This window comes from Schistocerca piceifrons, chromosome 1, assembly GCF_021461385.2.
Source record: "Schistocerca piceifrons isolate TAMUIC-IGC-003096 chromosome 1, iqSchPice1.1, whole genome shotgun sequence".
NCBI lineage: Eukaryota > Metazoa > Arthropoda > Insecta > Orthoptera > Acrididae > Schistocerca > Schistocerca piceifrons.
In genome coordinates this window covers 454,042,992-454,061,643 of record NC_060138.1, presented here as the reverse complement: position 1 = coordinate 454,061,643, position 18,652 = coordinate 454,042,992, and the positions used below count along the sequence as shown (strand labels likewise).

Here is an 18,652-nt window from a genome sequence, read left to right as displayed (position 1 = left end):
TGTGTGTTGACTGTGAAAGGTTGCATTTATTACCATACTTACTAATTAATAAACAAAGCAGTAATTAACATTACATATTCCACCCTCTTTTGTTGATAGACTAACATTACTGAGAAAAATTTCCTGCTCTGTCTACTGCGCTATTGAAAAGAAGCATATCCTGTTATTGAAAACAGTATCTCAGATGCTCACGATATGGCTATACAACTCAAAATACTCCATCGCAATTTTTTGTAGTTTTAGATAGGTAGTATCGATGATGTGATTCCATTCTTCTAATGGAACTTGTTTAAGATTTAGAACGCAATCTTGTGGAAGATAACTGAACTGCTCCATTGTGTAAATTATTCTTTTCTCGCACTGTTTTAATGTTCACCGTATAAGTCAAATTTGGTTTCTCTGTTTTCCTCTGCTATGTCAACGTTTTTCTAATTTTACTGACAGTCGTTTCAACCACTCAGGCAAATCCTTGATGGTTTTGATTGCCTTCCAACATGCTAAATCAAGACGAGTGTAACCCCAAATGTTTGCATGGTAGAGTAATTACGGTGTACGCGTATGTGGAGGCAGTGTTTGCGCAGCAATCGCCGACATAGTGTAACTGAGGTGGAATAAGGGGAACCAGCCCACGTTCGCCGGGGTGGATGGAAAACCGCCTTAAAAACCATCCACAGGCTGGCCGACACAACGGACCTCGGCACTAATCCGCGGGGCGGATACGTGCCGGGGACAGTCACGCCTTCCCGCTCGGGAAGCAGCGTGTCAGAGGGCGCGGCTAGCCGGGCGGGCAGTTGTTGGCATTACTTTACTGCCCAACGTACTTTTCGCAGACGGTTATTAGCATGGGTGCAAGGCAATTATATAAACCACTCGACGCAGCTGCAAAAATCTTTCAGTCATACAGAATGCTGAATTCCACTTACCGTGTGTTAACTGTAAGTTAGTCGATTACGAGAAGGGCTTGCGGGGAACGGAGCCACCACCACATAGGCAGGGTGATTATCTGTGTAGGGTTGGTGAGGTAGGCGGGGGGAGGGGGCAGGGAGGGGGAGCGGAGAGAAGCGCTGCCTGCCTACCGCAATGTAGACATCTGGACCTATGCTAGGCGCTTCCGGAGAAGCAATAATCACGCACGGAGGTAAAGACTGTTTAAATGTTGTTCGTAATCGAAACTGAAATCGTCTTGTATATTAACATTTTTAGTTAAGATCGTAACTGTAACACTTGGGCAGAGGTATCGCAAGGAAGAGAAACAATACAGTGAAGTACAGAATACTACCACAGCGGACAATAATTATTACCTTATACTGTAGTTGGCTGCAGCCGAAAAGAAATGTTTACCGCCCAGAGATTTCAGACTTCTACCGATATAGGATAAGAGAGTTGATCGGTCAACTTCCAGTTAGCACACTGTTGTCGATACTTCTTAAATTGGTTTGAGGTCTGATTATCATTCTTATTTCATTACACACGGTTTCTGAAGGCAGATCATTATCCTTCTCACAACTGTAACCAACACAAGCAGTTTGTCAGTCTTTCCAATAGATTTTCTTCTTGTGATACCAAAAGTGAGCAAGTGAACAAAAACACGATATAGGAGACTAAAACACGATATATGTCTTTTTCTCCCAGAAACTATTTCTACTCCTACAACCACTGCACTGGCGAAACATCGATGGTCGATGTTTAATCTTCATAATACCAAGGCAGGGGTGTTTACTTAGGCCCGCCTTTCGGAAATACAGTAATCTTGTTGGAAACTGGATATTCTAAAAGTCTGACCTTTCAATTACACCGAACCGAAAAATTTAAGTCTGACTAGTTGATGTCACTTTACATTATGAACGTTATTCAATATTTTCACAGTCCGGACTCACCAACACATCAAAGTCTAAATCAACTAGAATAAACGAAATATTCCATTCTAAAATTTTTTTGTGTTGGTCATAAATGCAGGGAGTGTGGTAAAAGATATTCTTAGGGTATGGGCCTTTCGGACGCCTCAGCACTTCTTTAAAAAGTATGTTGTGGATATATGTTTACAACAACCAAGAGTTTTCTTTTTTAACATTTTTAGGCTGGGCATAAAGTGTCCTCCTTCAACTCCCTCCCGGTAATGCGCGTTACGGAAAATGCTTCGGTATTGCTAGGGTTAAACTCGCAACATCGATATTTAGGACAAAATCTGGAGGCGAAATAACGTGCTCTCGGCGCCAGTGTCCCAGTCAGCAGGAAGGCTGTTTCCTCGTCCGTGCAACACGGGCAGCTGTTAAGAACAAACAAAGGAAAGCAATAAGGACGAGAGGCAAGGCGCCGCGGCCGTGACCGGTGCGTGATAAGCGTCCGCAAGCCGAATTCCAAGGTGCCGGATGCGCAGCGACGCGAGGCGCTGGGCTGTGCCAAGGAGCACACCTGGCCCCTTCTCCCAGCGCCCGCCCCATCCGGAACTCGGCCACAGCGGAGCTGCTCCCGCCTCGCCTGTCAGCTTCAAGCGGGAAACGGAAGACACGTGTTCGCCACGCTGCCACAGCTTCTAACACAGCTACGGCACTCAGTCGCTGCGGAAACTGGCGACCGTGTAGGCGGATACAAGGTATTCCCTCACTGACTCGACGATTGACGTCGTCCGCGACCACTAAGCTCGTACTTCCCACAAACACATCAGCTCCAGGAAAACCACACACACACACACACACACACACACACACACACACACACACAAACAGAGAGAGAGAGAGAGAGAGAGAGAGAGAGAGAGAGAGAGAGAGAGAGAGAGACCTCCCACACTTCTTATGTAGTAAAAATGACCCTCATCCTAGATTCTGGGTACACGCACTGAGCGAGTTGCCTCTGTCGTCGAGAAACATTTAACTATACTAGTCAATTAAGGATGACTTCGGCCCGCCCGGCTAGCCGCGCGGTCTAGCGCTGCTTCCCGAGCGGGAAGGCGTGCCGGTCCCCGGCACAAATCCGCCCGGTGGATTAGTGTTGAGTTCCGGTGTGCCGGCCAGTCTGTGGATGGCTTTTAAAACGTTTTCCAACTACCTCGGCGAATGCGCGCTGGTCCCCCTTATTCCGCCTCAGTTATACTACGTCGGCGATTGCTGCGCAAACAGTCTCCACGTACGCGTACACCGTACTTACTCTACCATGCAAACATTTGGGGTTACACTCGTCTGGTATAAGACCGCGATGGGGGGGGGGGGGAGGGGGGGGGGGTCCACTGGGGCCGAACGCACAATAACCCTGGGTTGGGTGTGGCGAGGCGGCGGGATGTATGGCCTGCTGTGTCCCGTTTTGGGGCTGTGTACCACTGAGGGCTACGGCGGGAGGAAGCCTTTCTGTCGTTTCTAGGTATCCAGTTCCATATGCACAATACACAAAGGATGAGTTCCCCTTTTTGCAAGTACACAAATTATTGTTTTGTTTTGTAAATTTGCGCAATGAAACGTCTGCCCAAGCCACAGCAACTTGACAGGATGCAGTACGTACAAACGTGCAGAAGAAAACGTTCAGCTCAACTACACAAAAACATGTTTGGTACATAAAAACAAACTTTTCACAGCTAAGGAATAGCAAAATACTACAATGGCGACATGGAGCACTAATTTAGACCTGTGGCTGACTTTGGTTGGCGGCAATAGGACGCACATAACGTAAAATAAAAGGAAAATAATAATAAATAAAATCGCTGAGGGTGCCACAACTGTGGTGAAGCACGTTTGGATGTCAAAACGAAACGATAATGTGTGTACTTGCAAAAAGGCGGGTCCATCCTTAATTCATTACTATTTTTCTGCAAGCACGGGAACTGTGCTCAAAACTCCAATATGATAATTTAACCATACAGTAAGTCAGGCTTCACTAACTCGGAATTCGAGATAATCTGGAACTGGTCCCTTATCGGGAAAGTGGAACGCCGCCTTTACGATAGCGGACACTATTCGTGACACGTTATTTACTACAAAATTCCCATTCCCTTCACTCGTTTCCGATAATAAGTCCACATGACGACTTCTTGTAAAGACTTAACAGCTTCACGTGGTTGTTTTGCACGAACATTTACTTTACCCATGATATGCTGCAAAATTTGACAAAGATTTTATTAACTTTGCCAGACAGACATTTTGAATTGTAATTTTCTGTGTAGTTTGTTCGATTTCCTAAAATAATTCGTTAATCAACATCGTTTAAAGATTTTTTATGCGCCGAAAAAAGAATGTTAGAGAGTACGTCCAGGCCACGATCATTTACGACTATAAATCGTCATTAACGCCTATACAATTTGAAGACCGCCTTAGAAACTCATCTGGCAAGGAAGCCCCTTCTAAGGCAACAATTTATAATTGGTACAGCGAACTCAAAGAAGATCGATTTTTTCTTAGCGATGAATCTCGTGAAGGACACGAAAGAAGTGCTATTATTGATGAAAATATTGCCGCTGTTATGGCAATGTTTGAAGAGAATCGACGGACATCTTCCGAATTTATTCGGGCGAAATACATGTTTCAAAGTTTTACTGTACTTCAGAGCAGTCACCAGCATTGTGTATAACCTGTTACTAATAATGTGTAAGTCTTACGATATCTTAGCAGCGCCAGTTGTGTAGATAGTTCGAGTGGAGTGGTCTATTGTCTGACGAATCTCTGTAACAGTTCTGAAGCGAAGGCTATGAAGTGATTCCTTCATCTTAAGAATCAAGTTGAAGTCACAAGGGTTTAAGTCGGAGCAGTGTGGTGTATGGTAAATCACTTCCCAGCCCCATCGATCGAACAAACCAGTCACAACTTGGGCCATATGCGTCCGAGCATTGTGTGATGTGCGGGTCCGGCAGAAAGTGTCACCGTTTCTTTGTCATTTTTTTAACACAGCCAGCAACCAGCTTAGAGAAAGATATGGTGACACTTTCTACAGGACCCGCCCATCATTTTTCACGACAACGCTCGGGCACATATGGCGCTAGTTGTGGCTGATTTGTTCGATCGACGGGGGCGGAAAGTGCTGTACCACTCACCATACTGCCTGTGCTTCAGCCTTTGTCAGTTCAACTCGATTCCTAAGATGTAGGAAGCCCTTCACGGTATTCGTTTCAAAACTGGCAACAGATGGCCCCAATCGAACTATCAACACAACTGGCGCTGCTAAGGGAATCCTCCGAGTTCCATATAAACTGAAGAGCCAAAAAACTGGTACACCTGCCTCATATCGTGTAGTGCCCCCGCGAACACGAAGAAAAGCGCAACACAACGTGGTGTGGGCTCTACTAATGTCTGAGATAGTGTTGGAGGGAACTGACACCATGAATCCTGCAGGTCTGTCCGTAAATCCGTGAGAGTTCGAGGGGGTGGAGATCTCTTCTGAACAGAATGTTGCAAGGCATCCCAGATATACTCAATGACGTTCATGTCTGGGAAGTGTTTAAACTCAGAAGAGTGTTCCTGGAGCCACTCTGCAGCAATTCCGGACGTGTGGGGTGTCGCACTGTCCTGTCCAAGCACGTTGAAAGGCACAGTGGACATGAACGGATGTTGGTAATCAGATAGGATGCATACGCACGTGTCACCTGTCAAGAGTCGTATCTAGACTTAACAGGAGTCCGATATCACTCCAACTGCACACGCCCCACACCATTACAGAGCATCCACCATCTTGAACAGTCCCCTGTTGACATGCAGGGTCCATGGATTCATGAGACTGTCTCCTTACCCGTATACGTCCATCCGCTCTACACAATCTGAAACGAGACTTATCCGACCAGGCAACATGCTTCCAGTCATCAACAGTCCAATGTCAGTGATGACGGCCCCAGGTGAGGCGTAAAGCTTTGTGTCGTGTAGTCATCAAGGGTACACGAGTGGGCCTTCGGCTTTGAAAACCCATATCGATGATTTTTCGTTGAATAGTTCGCATGCTGACACTTGCTGATGGCCCAGCATTGAAATCTGCAGCAGTCTGCGGAAGGGTTGCACTTCTGTCACATTGAAAGATTCTTTTTAGTCGTCGTTGACCCCATTCTTGCAGGATCTTTTTCCGGTCGCAGCGGTGTCAGAGATTTGATGTTTCACCGGATTCCTGATATTCACGGTACACGTGAAATGGTCGTACGAGAAAATCTCCACTTCATCGCTATCTCGGAGATGCTGGGTCCCGTGGCTCGTGCGCCGACTATAACACCACGTTCAAACTCATTTTTAGCTTGATAACCTGCCATTGTAGCAGCAGCAACCGCAACCGATCTAACAATGCGCCAGACACTTATTGTCTTCTATAGGCATTGCCGACCGCAGTGCCGTATTCAGCTCTTTACGTATCTCTGTATTTGAACAAGCATGCCTATATCAGTTACGTTGGCGCTTCGGAGTGGCTCGCAACGGGTTATGCATAATGCTGGTGACTACTTTGAAGGACTGCAAAACTTTGAATTGTTAATAAATCGTTGTCATTATTACAGCTCCAACCATCGTACATCAACAGTTAGACGTTAGAAAACACTTTTGTCGATGGATTCCACATGAACTGACTCCCAATCAGAAACAACAACGTCCTGACTGTTTTCAGAAAAACTCTGGAAAATCTGGTTTGGAATATCATAACTAGTGATGAATCTTGGATTCAATGTTATGATCCTAAAAGGAAAGTTAATCGACTCAATGGGTCTTCCGAACAAAACCTAAGCCTAAAATGTCCGACGAATTCGCAGAGCTGATACGAAGATAGTTGCAAGTTTTTTTTCTCTTTGTAGCTAAAGCATCAGAAAACAGACGTACCGTTACTGCCGATTAACGAATCTCTGTTTATCGCAAATTTATTAGAAAGTTTTGTGAAAAAAATTATGTTATGACAGCGCATCATCTCATACAGCAAAATTAACAACTGATTATGAGTATCCGGATACCCTGAAGATCGGCACTACCGACCCTCTACCGTACAGGCCCGACGAAGAGCGCCACAGGAAGGTGAGAGAATTGCCAATGTTACTGTAGAGCTAAGGAACTGGAGCAACACAATAGAACGCACTTAGTAATATTGAGGAAAAAATAAACAGCACTTATTGTACTTGGTTTCCCGTGTGCATCGTAATTATTCTTATCTTACCACACAAATGAAGGCAGACAGATACTGACCGCTCAAACTTATTCGGCCAAACCGCAACTTTAGAAACTAGAACGTGATGAAGACTACCTCCTCCTCCAGTGAAGAAGCACTTACGAGTCGCACTCAAAAGAGTACCACAACGCAATCGTATTTTTGTTCTTTTTCATATACAAGATATGTTAAGTTCAGGGCTCATTTGGCGATCTCTGAAATCAGTTCGCTACAACTTTCAAAAATTCTTGAGAAAATCAGCTTTGAAGTTTTCGAGCGTCTTTAATACCCAAAAACAAGGCGGGACCCGTAGCAGAATGATCGCCCGCCACGTGTGTGGCCTGGGTTCATTTACCGGCTCTGGTAAATTTTTAAACCAGCGCATGTTCTAGGCGCATTTTCGTGAGCGTAAAGTACATAAAGATGAAAAAATAAGATTGTGACTTTTTAAAATTAAACAATCTTTGTTAACTATTTTACACGAAATATTGGCAATTGAGAATTTATATTTGAAATAAAAACCGGATTTTTGTGTGCAGCGTGTAATTAGAAATAATAAGTCAAGCAGTTTTCATAAAAAATAACCATTAGCTATATATTAATTAGCATATATTTGATGAATTTTACTATCAAATGACACAGGTTATACAATTCGCTGAAAAAAGTAGAAGAAGGAGACGTAGAAACGAAAACATACGACAGAAACGAAACTGGAACTAGCGATTACCAATCTTTAAGCGCTACCAATTTATATGCATTTTACGCTTCACGGGAATGGTCTTTGACCACGCGCCATTCTTTAAAAATTTGTATCAGCCTGAAATCGAAATCTAGCCTCATCCCTCCTCAGGCAGACGAGCATTGCACCACAATGTCACGCTGCCTCTCGAAAAATGGACTTACTTCCCAACCTGAGGGCGTGGGGGCGCAGAGAAAACCATAAACACGCAGTCAGACAAGTTAAACATTTTATATTCTTATTAGTGTCTCCGAGTACATTTTTTTGTCGAGTTGGTAGCATCAGCTTTGCCACACGCGTCACCGAGTTATTGCTGACAACACAATCTTCAGTCTGCGATTCGCAATCATAACTCAGTATTAAGCCCTTTGTGCTTAGTAGGAGAAAACAGTATTTTTACTGGTTTTGTACGTTGAGTAAAAATGCCTGCTAAAAGAAATTTGTATAATGAAGAATATATTTGTATTTAGTACGGATTCACGTTCATTAAAATAGACAAGAGGCCAATAAACACCTGGAACGGCTTCAACAAGAGATCATACTTTTGTTTCCCACATCTGACTGTAGAAGACCAGCACTGTAAATTAACCAGATCACCGTTCACAACTGATGTGCATGTACTTTCTGATGAAATACAAGAAGATGAAACTGAATTGAAACGTAATTCTAGTGCTACAGAACAGTTCCAACAAATAGGGTTGGATGAATTTTGAGCCACTTTCCCCCTATTATCCAGGAGTGGCAAACAATTCTTAAAAAGTACTCTTGCAGTTTTCATCTACAGACCTATGTGAGACCGTGATTCTCGACATTAGCCATCATAGAAACAAAACACCGCAGTTGCCTGAACGTGGAGAATGACCTTAGATGTGCTTTAACTAGTTTGAAACCTAACATTCATGAGCTGCTTAACTATAAACAGTTTTAAGCATCTAATTTTTTTTTATGTTATGGGACTTAACTGCTAAGGTCATCAGTCCCTAAGCTTACTCACTACTTAACCTAAATTATCCTAAGGACAAACACACACACCCTTGCCCGAGGGAGAACTCGAACCTCCGCCGGGACCAGCCGCACAGTCCATGACAGCAGCGCCTCAGACCGCTCGGCTAATAAACATCTAATTGAAGTTCTGATTTTGTCTAGTGAATCTCATCACACAAAAATATGTTGGATGCGAAAAGTGTTGTTCAAGTGAAAACATATCATTAAGTATTTGAGTTAGCTTTGTATTAATCTACATTTAATAACCCTTTCTTACTAAAGTGTAGAGTGCAAGTTTGAATCAAACAGTTTTTCGAAAGAAGCAAAATATAAATAAATAAAATAAATAATATACTGGCGTTGCAACGGGGGCAGCAGGTAGAAAAGTTTGGAAAGCAGTGCTTTAGGGTAAAATCTGAAAGCTTCGAAGTGGATTTTCTGGAGTATTTTTGAGAGTTGCACGAATGGTTTGGCTGACATACTTGTGTTCTAAACTTCGCTCACCATAAACATATAATAAAATTACAAAAATCTGACTGTCGTGTAAACTGCTTGTCAGTGAAGATTGCGTGATTTTCGTTAAAGTGAAGGTTTCTAAACATTCCCGTCCGTACTAGCCGTTCTCTGCGAAAATCCTGCTAAATTTAATCTTCTCTTACTTCAAAAGTACGGAATTCCAAGATAAAAATACAGCGATAAATTTTTGAATAAATGCTCATCCAAAATTATTTTAAAATTAACAAGTTCAAGAGCCAAATTTGGAATATTATAACGCACACTGCAACTGTATTCGTACATAATAAAATTGAAAACCGAAACAAAGTGCTTAGAACAACCACGGAGAGAACCAAAGAGTTCAACTGTCACGCTGATGGCAGTCACGGCAAAAAAGTCTTATGTCACCTGAAGACAACTCCAAGATATCGGTGTCACTTTTAGGTAAAACTAGAAAAAGATGTCTGAGCGCAAAAACCACTTCATCACACCATAAGACATCAGATACAACTTAATTTCGCAGTTATGCTAGATCATGACATATGGTACCTACACCGCAGAATTAAATTTCGTGAAGGATATTAGCTAAAATCGTCTTGATTTAGAACCCTTAATTATTTATTTCTTTTCATGATTCATCCCACCGTAAAAGTGCAATTTAGCGTTTAGAACACATCTTCAAATGATGAAAAAATCTGTAACATAAATAATGACAATGATCAGGAACGTTAAAAAGTGTCTAAAGTTTTGTAAAACAAACTTCTTCCAACAGATGTGACTGGTTGTGTGAGCCTAAAAATTAATGGCTGATGCGAACCTCAAAACGTAATATGATTATCGGGTATACGTAATTCCGGTAGAAACACACGGTTCTAGACGCCCGGCACCTATTAATTCAAACAGGAAGCGCACAACAGTGGTTCAAATGGCTCTGAGCACTATGCGACTTAATATCTCAGGTCATTAGTCGCCTAGAGCTTAGAACTAATTAAACCTAACTAACCTAAGGACATCACACACATCCATGCCCGAGGCAGGATTCGAACCTGCGACCGTAGCGGTCGCTCGGCTCCAGACTGTAGCGCCTTAACCGCACGGCCACTCCGGCCGGCGCACAGCAGTGGTGCCCACACTAAGTAGTTGGTGAGGGAGCTAGCAGAGCAGCCCAAACAAAAGAGGCAACCGGTTTGGTCCACAAAGGATGCCGCGTCCCGTTCCAGATCCGCTCACGGGCCGCGGAGCGCACCCAACAATGGCACCACAAATAACTGCGCGAGCGCAGCCTCGCAGGTACGCAGCGAGGCTACGCGCGGTCGTCCGCGACGCTGTATCTCAGTAAAATGTTTCAGCTATATATATATGTGTGGTATTTAAACCGAAAGGTTGAACAGGGGCTTTGTTGAGTAGGCAGCTGCCATGCGCACGACGCCGCAGTACCTTTTTCGTGGTGCGTAGGCGCAGCAGGCGGTCGTATTGCTGAACGGCGCGCATCCAGACGCGCGGGCTGCACGCTTCGATACAACACGCACTACTCATGTCTTGCTTGCGGCCCTCGCGGACGAGAACTGTGGGCCCGTCCGCGTTGACCAACTACTTCCGTTTCGCGCCGGTGCTGTCACGTGACCTCCTTACTCGCGCGCATGCGCACAACGTGACGCATGGGCAGTCAGCGGCAGCAGGGGTAAGCAGAAGCACGGGAGGCAACGCGAAGCAGTGCCGTTGCGGTATTATTACGTTACTGTGGCTTCAGCAGTCGGCAGAACTGACAGCGAAATGGCAGCATCGACGTCGCAATGACGATGGACCAGGTCACGAAGGGAATACATTTACATTTTACACTGAATGCGCCGCGGAATTACCACCTTTCCCAGGTCAAATTTCTTAAGAATCTCTTGCGTAGCCAATAGTCCCGCTGCCTGGTAAAGGACGCCGGTCATTCGCTGCTTTTACAACATGGGAAATAAGATATGACTCACAGAATTACAGACCAATATCGCTGACATTCCTTTGTTGCAGGCTCCTACAGGATATTCTAAGTTTAACCTCTTCACTCCGAGATTTAAAAAAAGGAAATTTTTCTTTTCATATTTCCCAATAAACCAATTCTCCAAGCATGCCACACATGCAGAAGATATATCTTTTCGATCATTCGCAAAGGTACAATTGGCAGTCCATGTGTGTGGACGCCCAGTTTCACTTATCGTGAAAACATACTAGCCTTTGTTTTTATTTTCTCTTCCTGTTACAGTAAAATATTTATTTTATTTGAAAAAGTCAACTGCATATGTTAACGCACACAGAAAATAGGTTTCTTAATGCTAATATTTTCGAAGTATATGATTTCCAATACGGGTTTCCGTTGATGCTCTGAAATAGCTTCATAAATGCAATGAAATAAGAATCATACAATAATTTATAGCAAGTAATAAGCCGCAATTACTAGTAAACAAATCTTTACTATTTAGCATAAGTTTCAAAATAATTATTTTCGACAATATATAAGTAAATTTCACATTCGATGCATATTGTCTTCGAGCTGCGGCTAGTTTTCCTGCATTGTGAAACATTCTTTGCGTGAAGTTATTTTTGTAGGTGCTCAACATTGTCAAACCGAACTTCAGCAGTTGATAGCTAACAGCTGTTGTTGGCTCCTGATTCAGATTTTCTGTATCTAAATCTTCGTTGTCAGAGAAATTCACTGTACGAGAATGTCCTCTTCTCCTAGCAACTAGCATGACACATTTATAATTAATTATAAGTTTGCCAACATGTATTCTGTAGTCAATCACTGACAGTCTTCTTTGTTTAGCTCTTTGATTGACTGAACGCCATCTATGGTACATCAAACAACAAATGGCAAAATCTATACTGGCCAATTTTCTGTGCGAATGTAGCATCTATAAAATTTGTCAAAGATCAACATCTCCCATGTGTTCATTATAGTATTTAACTATCATTGGTTGTGGAACATCTGATTTCTTTTTTTCCAATCTGCATTATGATCTGAAGCCCACTTACGAGAACGCTCAGGAAGCGTATTAAGTGTTACTTCATAGTAGTGAATTAAATCTATGCAAATGCGAACTAATTCTCACCCTGTAGAACAGTTTGCGAACTTCAGAGAAAAAACACAGATTACAAATCTTTCCCGTTTGTAGAAGCAGCCATTTTTAGCTTACGACCAACCCTAAACTAACACATAAGTCGTTCTTTGCAAGATGCTGCGTTCTAATGTTAAAACTAAGAATTAGAAGGCCACGCTTGTGGACTGTCGTTCTATACGCTGAAAAATCTACGTATTTGTGGAAAAAATAATGAACGAAGGTTCAGATTTGTGGACCTAGACAACGAAGACTTTCTTGCAGAAAAAGGAGCTTCTCCCAAGGGATTAGTAAAGCTTGCTTTATGGAAGGCTAAAGGATGACTTAGGCAGAATTTGTTCTGAATCAATGGAAACGTAGGTTAATGCAAATGAGTAGGAAAATCAATCACGTATTGTTAGAATACAGCATTAGTTGTGTGCTGCTTGACACAGCAACGTCGATTAAATATCTGGAGACCGCTACGGTCGCAGGTTCGAATGATGCCTCGGGCATGGATGTGTGTGATGTCCTTAGGTTAGTTAGGTTTAAGTAGTTCTAAGTTCTAGGCGACTGATGACCTAAGCAGTTAAGTCGCATAGTGCTCAGAGCCATTTGAACCAAATATCTGGGCGTAGTGTTGCAAAGCGATATGGAATGGAAGGACCACGTATGGACGACAGTAAGCAGGGCGAATGCTCGACTTCGGTTTATGGGAAGAATTTTGGGAAAGAGTTGCTCGTCTATAAAGGACGTATAGAATGCTAATGCCATCAGTTCTGAGTACTTCTCGAGTGTTTGGGATCCCCGCCAGGTCGGATTGCTGAAAGACACCGAAGCAATCCAGAGGCGTGATGTTAGATTTGTTACCTGAAGGTCTATCAAAACGCGAGTATTACGGAGGTGCTTCGTGAACCCAAATGGAAATCTCTGGGCGGAAGGCGACGTTCTCTTCACAAAACACCGCTGAGGGAATTTAGAGAACCTGCATTTGTAGTTGACTGCAGAACGATCTTACTGCCACCAACGTACGCTTCGCAAGGTCCGCAAATACAGCATAATCGGGACGTTGGCTAGAACGTAGGCAGACAGACAGTCGTCTTTTCTTCAATCCATTTGCGATTGGAACAGGAAAGGAAATTACCAGTAGTGGTATACGACACCCACTGCCACGCATAGTACGGTGACTTGCGGACTATTATGTAGATACAGATTCATATACGATATCTTGACAAGAGATGCAGTTGAACAGGTGGATTCTATCTTCCTACATTTTTATGAAAGGGATTCGATAGTGCACTGTCGACAACTATTCAAGATACGATATAATGAGTATCTTCGCAAATATCTGATTGTCTCGAGGAATGTTTGATTAACAAACCCAGTACGTTGCAATGAACGGCAGATATTGCACAGAACACAGTAACATCGGGCGTGCTCCTGGGAAGTTCACTTTATCTCTATTTTTTTCAATAAGCATAAACGATTGATGACGCAGAACCAGAAGCACTAAAACACTCTTCGCTGAACATGCATCTGTGTGCAGGGAAGTATTATCGTTGGACGATCTTAAGGAGTTACAGAAAGACTTGGAGAAAATTTCCGCACTCTGTAATGAATAACAACTCTCTTAAAATGTGGATAAATGTAAGATAATGCACATAACAAAGAAAAAGAAACCGATAGTATCTGGTTATAAAATTAATGGTAAACATCTCGAGCAATCATTATTTAGAAATAATATTAAGAAGGGACATCAACTGGAACGCTCACGTAAAATCACTTTTACGGAAGGTGAATGAAAGCCATAGATTTGCTGAAAGAGTTCTGCGAAAATGAAATGCATCTGCAACGTAAACCGCAGGCAAGAGGCTAGCGCGACCAGTTCAACATTATTGTTCCAGTTTTTGAAGTTCTTATCAAACAGACAAGGCAACATACGTAGAATGAATTCGGAGACGCACTGTTAGAATCGTAACAGGACGGTATAAACCGTAGGAGAGATAGTCGATAATACTGTAACAACGTACTCTCCGCCATTCACTGTGCAGTGGCTTGCAGAGGTTATAAAGGTAGATGTCCACAATTTTCATTGTTGTTGCATTATATTACGACACGGCTACGCACAGATTTAGAAGCATGATTTTTTTTAATACTTCGGAGCAAAATAAAAGTACAGGAAGGAATGGTGTACAAACTTTGAGGCAGAATGCCGTCAACGAGCTTTATGATGACAGGAAATACTTTTTTCAACAGAAGAGTAGAAGTGACGTGTTGGAAACCATCTAAAATGTTTCGCAGATGAAAAAGAGGAGAATGTTTAACTTTCCTAGAACACGACGGGATTGCAGACTTCGTAATGTGAGTGCCGAATGGTCCGAAACATCGTACTTGGCGTACCTCCGAATAAACCATGTAAAACATAAAAACAGGATATCCCAACAGCGATTTGATTTCCGGCTATCCTGAATAACAGCCTCATCACCTTCACTACGACCTCTGCCGGAGGAAATGTATGCCGTATAAACAAACGTGATGCTCTTCCCAAAAGCACTTAGACCTCGTAATTTGATTACTAAGTGATCCGCAACATCGCGTTTGGAATTCAAGCACTGGCGTATGTTATTCTAAACTTATCACAGGAAACAGAGAGAAATAGCCAACTGCGGGTAGGTGATGAAGTCATCGCAACGCGAGTGACCACACAGCGGCCCGACGCGAGTGACTTCTGCATCCGCTTCACAGCCCACATCTGGCCCTACCACAACACACATGAACGTGGTTTTGAGTTCCTGGAAGCGACTGTGTTTGACCACGACGCGTTCCTAAACTATACAACGTATCGATACCGTGGCACCTACACTAAGGGTATGTATTGCTGCATAAAACTTATAGAAGACTTTGTGAAGATATGTGATTTTAGAGAATGCAATTATTCCTATCTCTTCGTTTCAGAGTTGCCACTCTATTACATCTACGGAAGGCCTCAAGGAGCAATGAAATGAATATTTGTCGGAATTACATTTATCGAGCTTAGTGTTTCGAAAATAACTCATTCCGTAAACATGTCCGCAAGATGTCAATATACGAGCGGCATTCAGTAAGTATTATAACACTTTTTTTTCTGAAAGCAGGTTCGTGTTTTTCAGGACTCCAATACACCAAATTATTCCCCAATCTATTGTCTACAAAACCCCATTTTCAACATAATCTCCGTTCAATGCGACAGCCTTACGCCATCTTAGTGGGAGGGCTTGTATTCCCGCATGGTACCAGTCTACTGGTCAACGTCGGAGCCATCGTCTTGTTGAATCAATACCCTCCCTGTTATCCACGTACTATTACCCGCGGAATGTATCCTCCACCGGGCCACAAGAGATGGAAGGCGAGGAACCCAGCGGGACACACCTTTTAATCCCACAACTGGTGGACGACTGCATCAGCACTACCAACAGAGACGTCCAGCCGAGCAGCGAGGTGTTTGATCGTGATCTGTCGATCACTTCGAATGAGAATGTCCGCACGTTCCAACATTGCAGGAGCCGCACCTGCGTGTAGCCGGCTGGCTCCCGGGAAATCGGACAGATCTGCGCGACCTTGTTGAGATGATGACAGACTTAGCCCAAAGACTCACCGTGCTTGTGTTCACTGGCAGCTCTCCGTAGACCTTCTGCGAGATCCTACGAATGTCTGCGATGCTCTGGTTTTGCGCTAAAAGAAACTAAATGGCAGCTCTCTGCTTGGAACACGCCTCCGTTAGACGACATTTTAAACACTACGTAAAGCGCCGCCAGCTATCGGAACTTCATGAAACTACATGAGTTGAAGTGGGAGTATTCTACGATGTACCAAAACAAATTTCAGGTTTTTTCAACCGAAAGTGACCGAGAAAAAAAGTGTTGTGTTGAATTACTTATGAGTGCGCCTCGTTTATCCAGCCTAACACAGAAGAAATAGTTTTGTTTCTAAAATGTTGATGCAGCAGTCATCACCTAATGGACAGTTGATGAGAGAGAGAGAGAGAGAGAGAGAGAGAGAGAGAGAGAGAGAGAGAGAGAGAGAGAGAGACCCGACGTTGTTAAATCTATATGTATCTACATTTGTATGGCGTAAGCTACCGTCATATGTATATCAGAATCACCACCTCTCTTCGTTACTTATACCATTCGCCGATGGTGAGAGGGAAGAGAAGTTGCTGCACTCCTGTATCTCTCTCTAATTTTACTTTTACGCGAGCTGAAGGAACATATACGCCGATGATTCAATGAACACGTCGTAAAATAACACCCGTGGCGCGAAAATGAGCCTCTCATTTATTTTGTTTTTCCAACATATTCACCTGTAAAGTGAAACATCTATCCCATAGTTTGACAGGGCCTCGAAAACCTGCCGCAAATTGTTATTGTGGCAGTTGTCGTACCCAGTGAGTCATCTCTCGGGCTCCGGTTTCATCGTCTCCAAAGTGTCTCCCATGATGATCGTTTCTGATGGCCTCAAACAAATGAAAATCACTGAGGCGCAAGTTAGGACTTCAAGGCAAATGTCATAAGGGTTCTCAATGACATACTTATGGTAACTCCTGCGTTTGACCTACTGTGTGAGGGGGATATTGTCACTCAGCAGAATCACGCTCCTAGTCAACAGACCAGGTCATGCAGCATATGGACCGCAGCGTTTCACGCACGGTGGTGCATTAGGATAAGACGTTTACAGTCTCACCACGAGGCTGGACTTTCAAGTAATACGACACCCCTCCATCTCTCAAAACCAGGGTCGGTTTAGGACCCAACAGACACAAGAGGCCGCTTGGGACGCCAAGCTGAGACGTCCGCCAGAGGCACCCCAGTGCAAAATTTGTACAGATGATGTATCATAATTAATAATGAAATAAATCTTGTCGACTGTAAATTCAGATTTATTTCTAAGGGTTTTAACAGGAGCCTAAGGAGCGCCAACTAACGTATGAGGGGGGGGGGGGGGGGGGGGGCGCGGTAAGGTGTTGGGGAGAGACGGCATGAGAGTGGCGTCAAATCATACGGCGCTTGTGTGGAAAGGCATGCTCCATCCTTTAGTCGCAGAGCCAGCACCAAGCATTATGCTTTGAAATAGCTATGTAACCTCCTGTACACCATGTGAAGACGAGACTGAGAAGTTCCGAAAACCGGTTCATGGAATAAATAACTGTTTCAAAGAAGTGACTGGGTGCAGTTTTCTGTATTTACAACGAATAAACAGTCACAGGTTCTTAAACATCCGTAATGGGTAAGCTTAGCACTTAGATACAGTTTTCTTGGAATACAGTTCTCCCCATGCACAGGACGCAATGTTCGATGAATGTTATCTGGCACAACTGCTAGTTGTTCTGGTACGCTAACTCCAGTAACAGATCTGCCACTTTGCAATGGTTGAGTGAAGCTGTCATCAACCCCAAAATTGGGTTGGAACACCAAAGTGATTTACTAGACAGGGTCCTATCTGAGGTGAACAGACTTAGCCACACAGTTACAGGAAGGTCTAACAGTTTAACGTGGATTCAGAACCACTATGCAACTAGGAATTTTTCATATTAAAAACATTGGCCAGAAGTGAAAGAAGTGATAGATAAAAATCCTAGGACTGACCAGGCATCGACTCAAAGACATTTGGATTCCTAGTCTGGCACTTAATCACTGAACTACAGAGTCACGGTTGATATTTACTAGTAGCCGATAACGAATAATGTACAGGTTGTTCATACATTAGTTACACAAAAGTAACCTTTAATTGTGAAACGAGTAAATAACTTATAGAAATTTTTGATGCAGCACTGGACGCAGTATAACTTCAAGTTTTATTCCCGCCTAAAACTGTTAGTTCCTGATGTTCCCGCTTGGCGCCTGCGCGAACGAGTTGTGTGAACATTCGTCATGGAGTCGTAATTACGGTGCAGAGCGTGCGCAGTATCGTTTGCGGTTCCACGAATCCAAATCCGCTACTACAGTCCAGAGACAATTCAGGACTAAATATCGCAAGCCACCACCTCAAAGACAAACTGTTATTAATTGGTACAATCGTTTCACCGAAGCTGGCTGTGTATTACATAGGACGTCAAGTTAGGGTCGGTCGGCAGTCTAAAGAAGTTGAGCAATCTTGCCTTCTATACTGTAACACTAGGCATATTCAGTTCTAAGCTGATACGAGACATATGATCGCCAAACTTGTTGAATTGCTGGCCAGCCCTGAACCGGTGTCCTGTGTAATTCACAGGCAATTTAAGTGAAGCGGCTGT

At 43.4% G+C, this 18,652-nt stretch overlaps 1 protein-coding gene across 4 annotated transcripts in view; it reads right to left on the bottom strand.

Moving 5' to 3' along the window:
* LOC124792313 (inositol-trisphosphate 3-kinase homolog) overlaps positions 1–18,652 on the bottom strand; it is a 501,596-nt gene that overhangs the window by 58,999 nt on the left and 423,945 nt on the right. Inside the window, exon 1 of one of the 4 annotated variants that reach the window (XM_047257932.1) lies at positions 10,742–10,854. The exons of the other annotated variants lie outside the window; for them this stretch is intronic. Coding sequence (XP_047113888.1) covers positions 10,742–10,840 — 99 coding nt within the window. The 5' untranslated portion in view covers positions 10,841–10,854. Of the gene's footprint in view, positions 1–10,741; positions 10,855–18,652 lie in introns of those variants that run through there. 4 annotated transcript variants of the gene reach the window in all.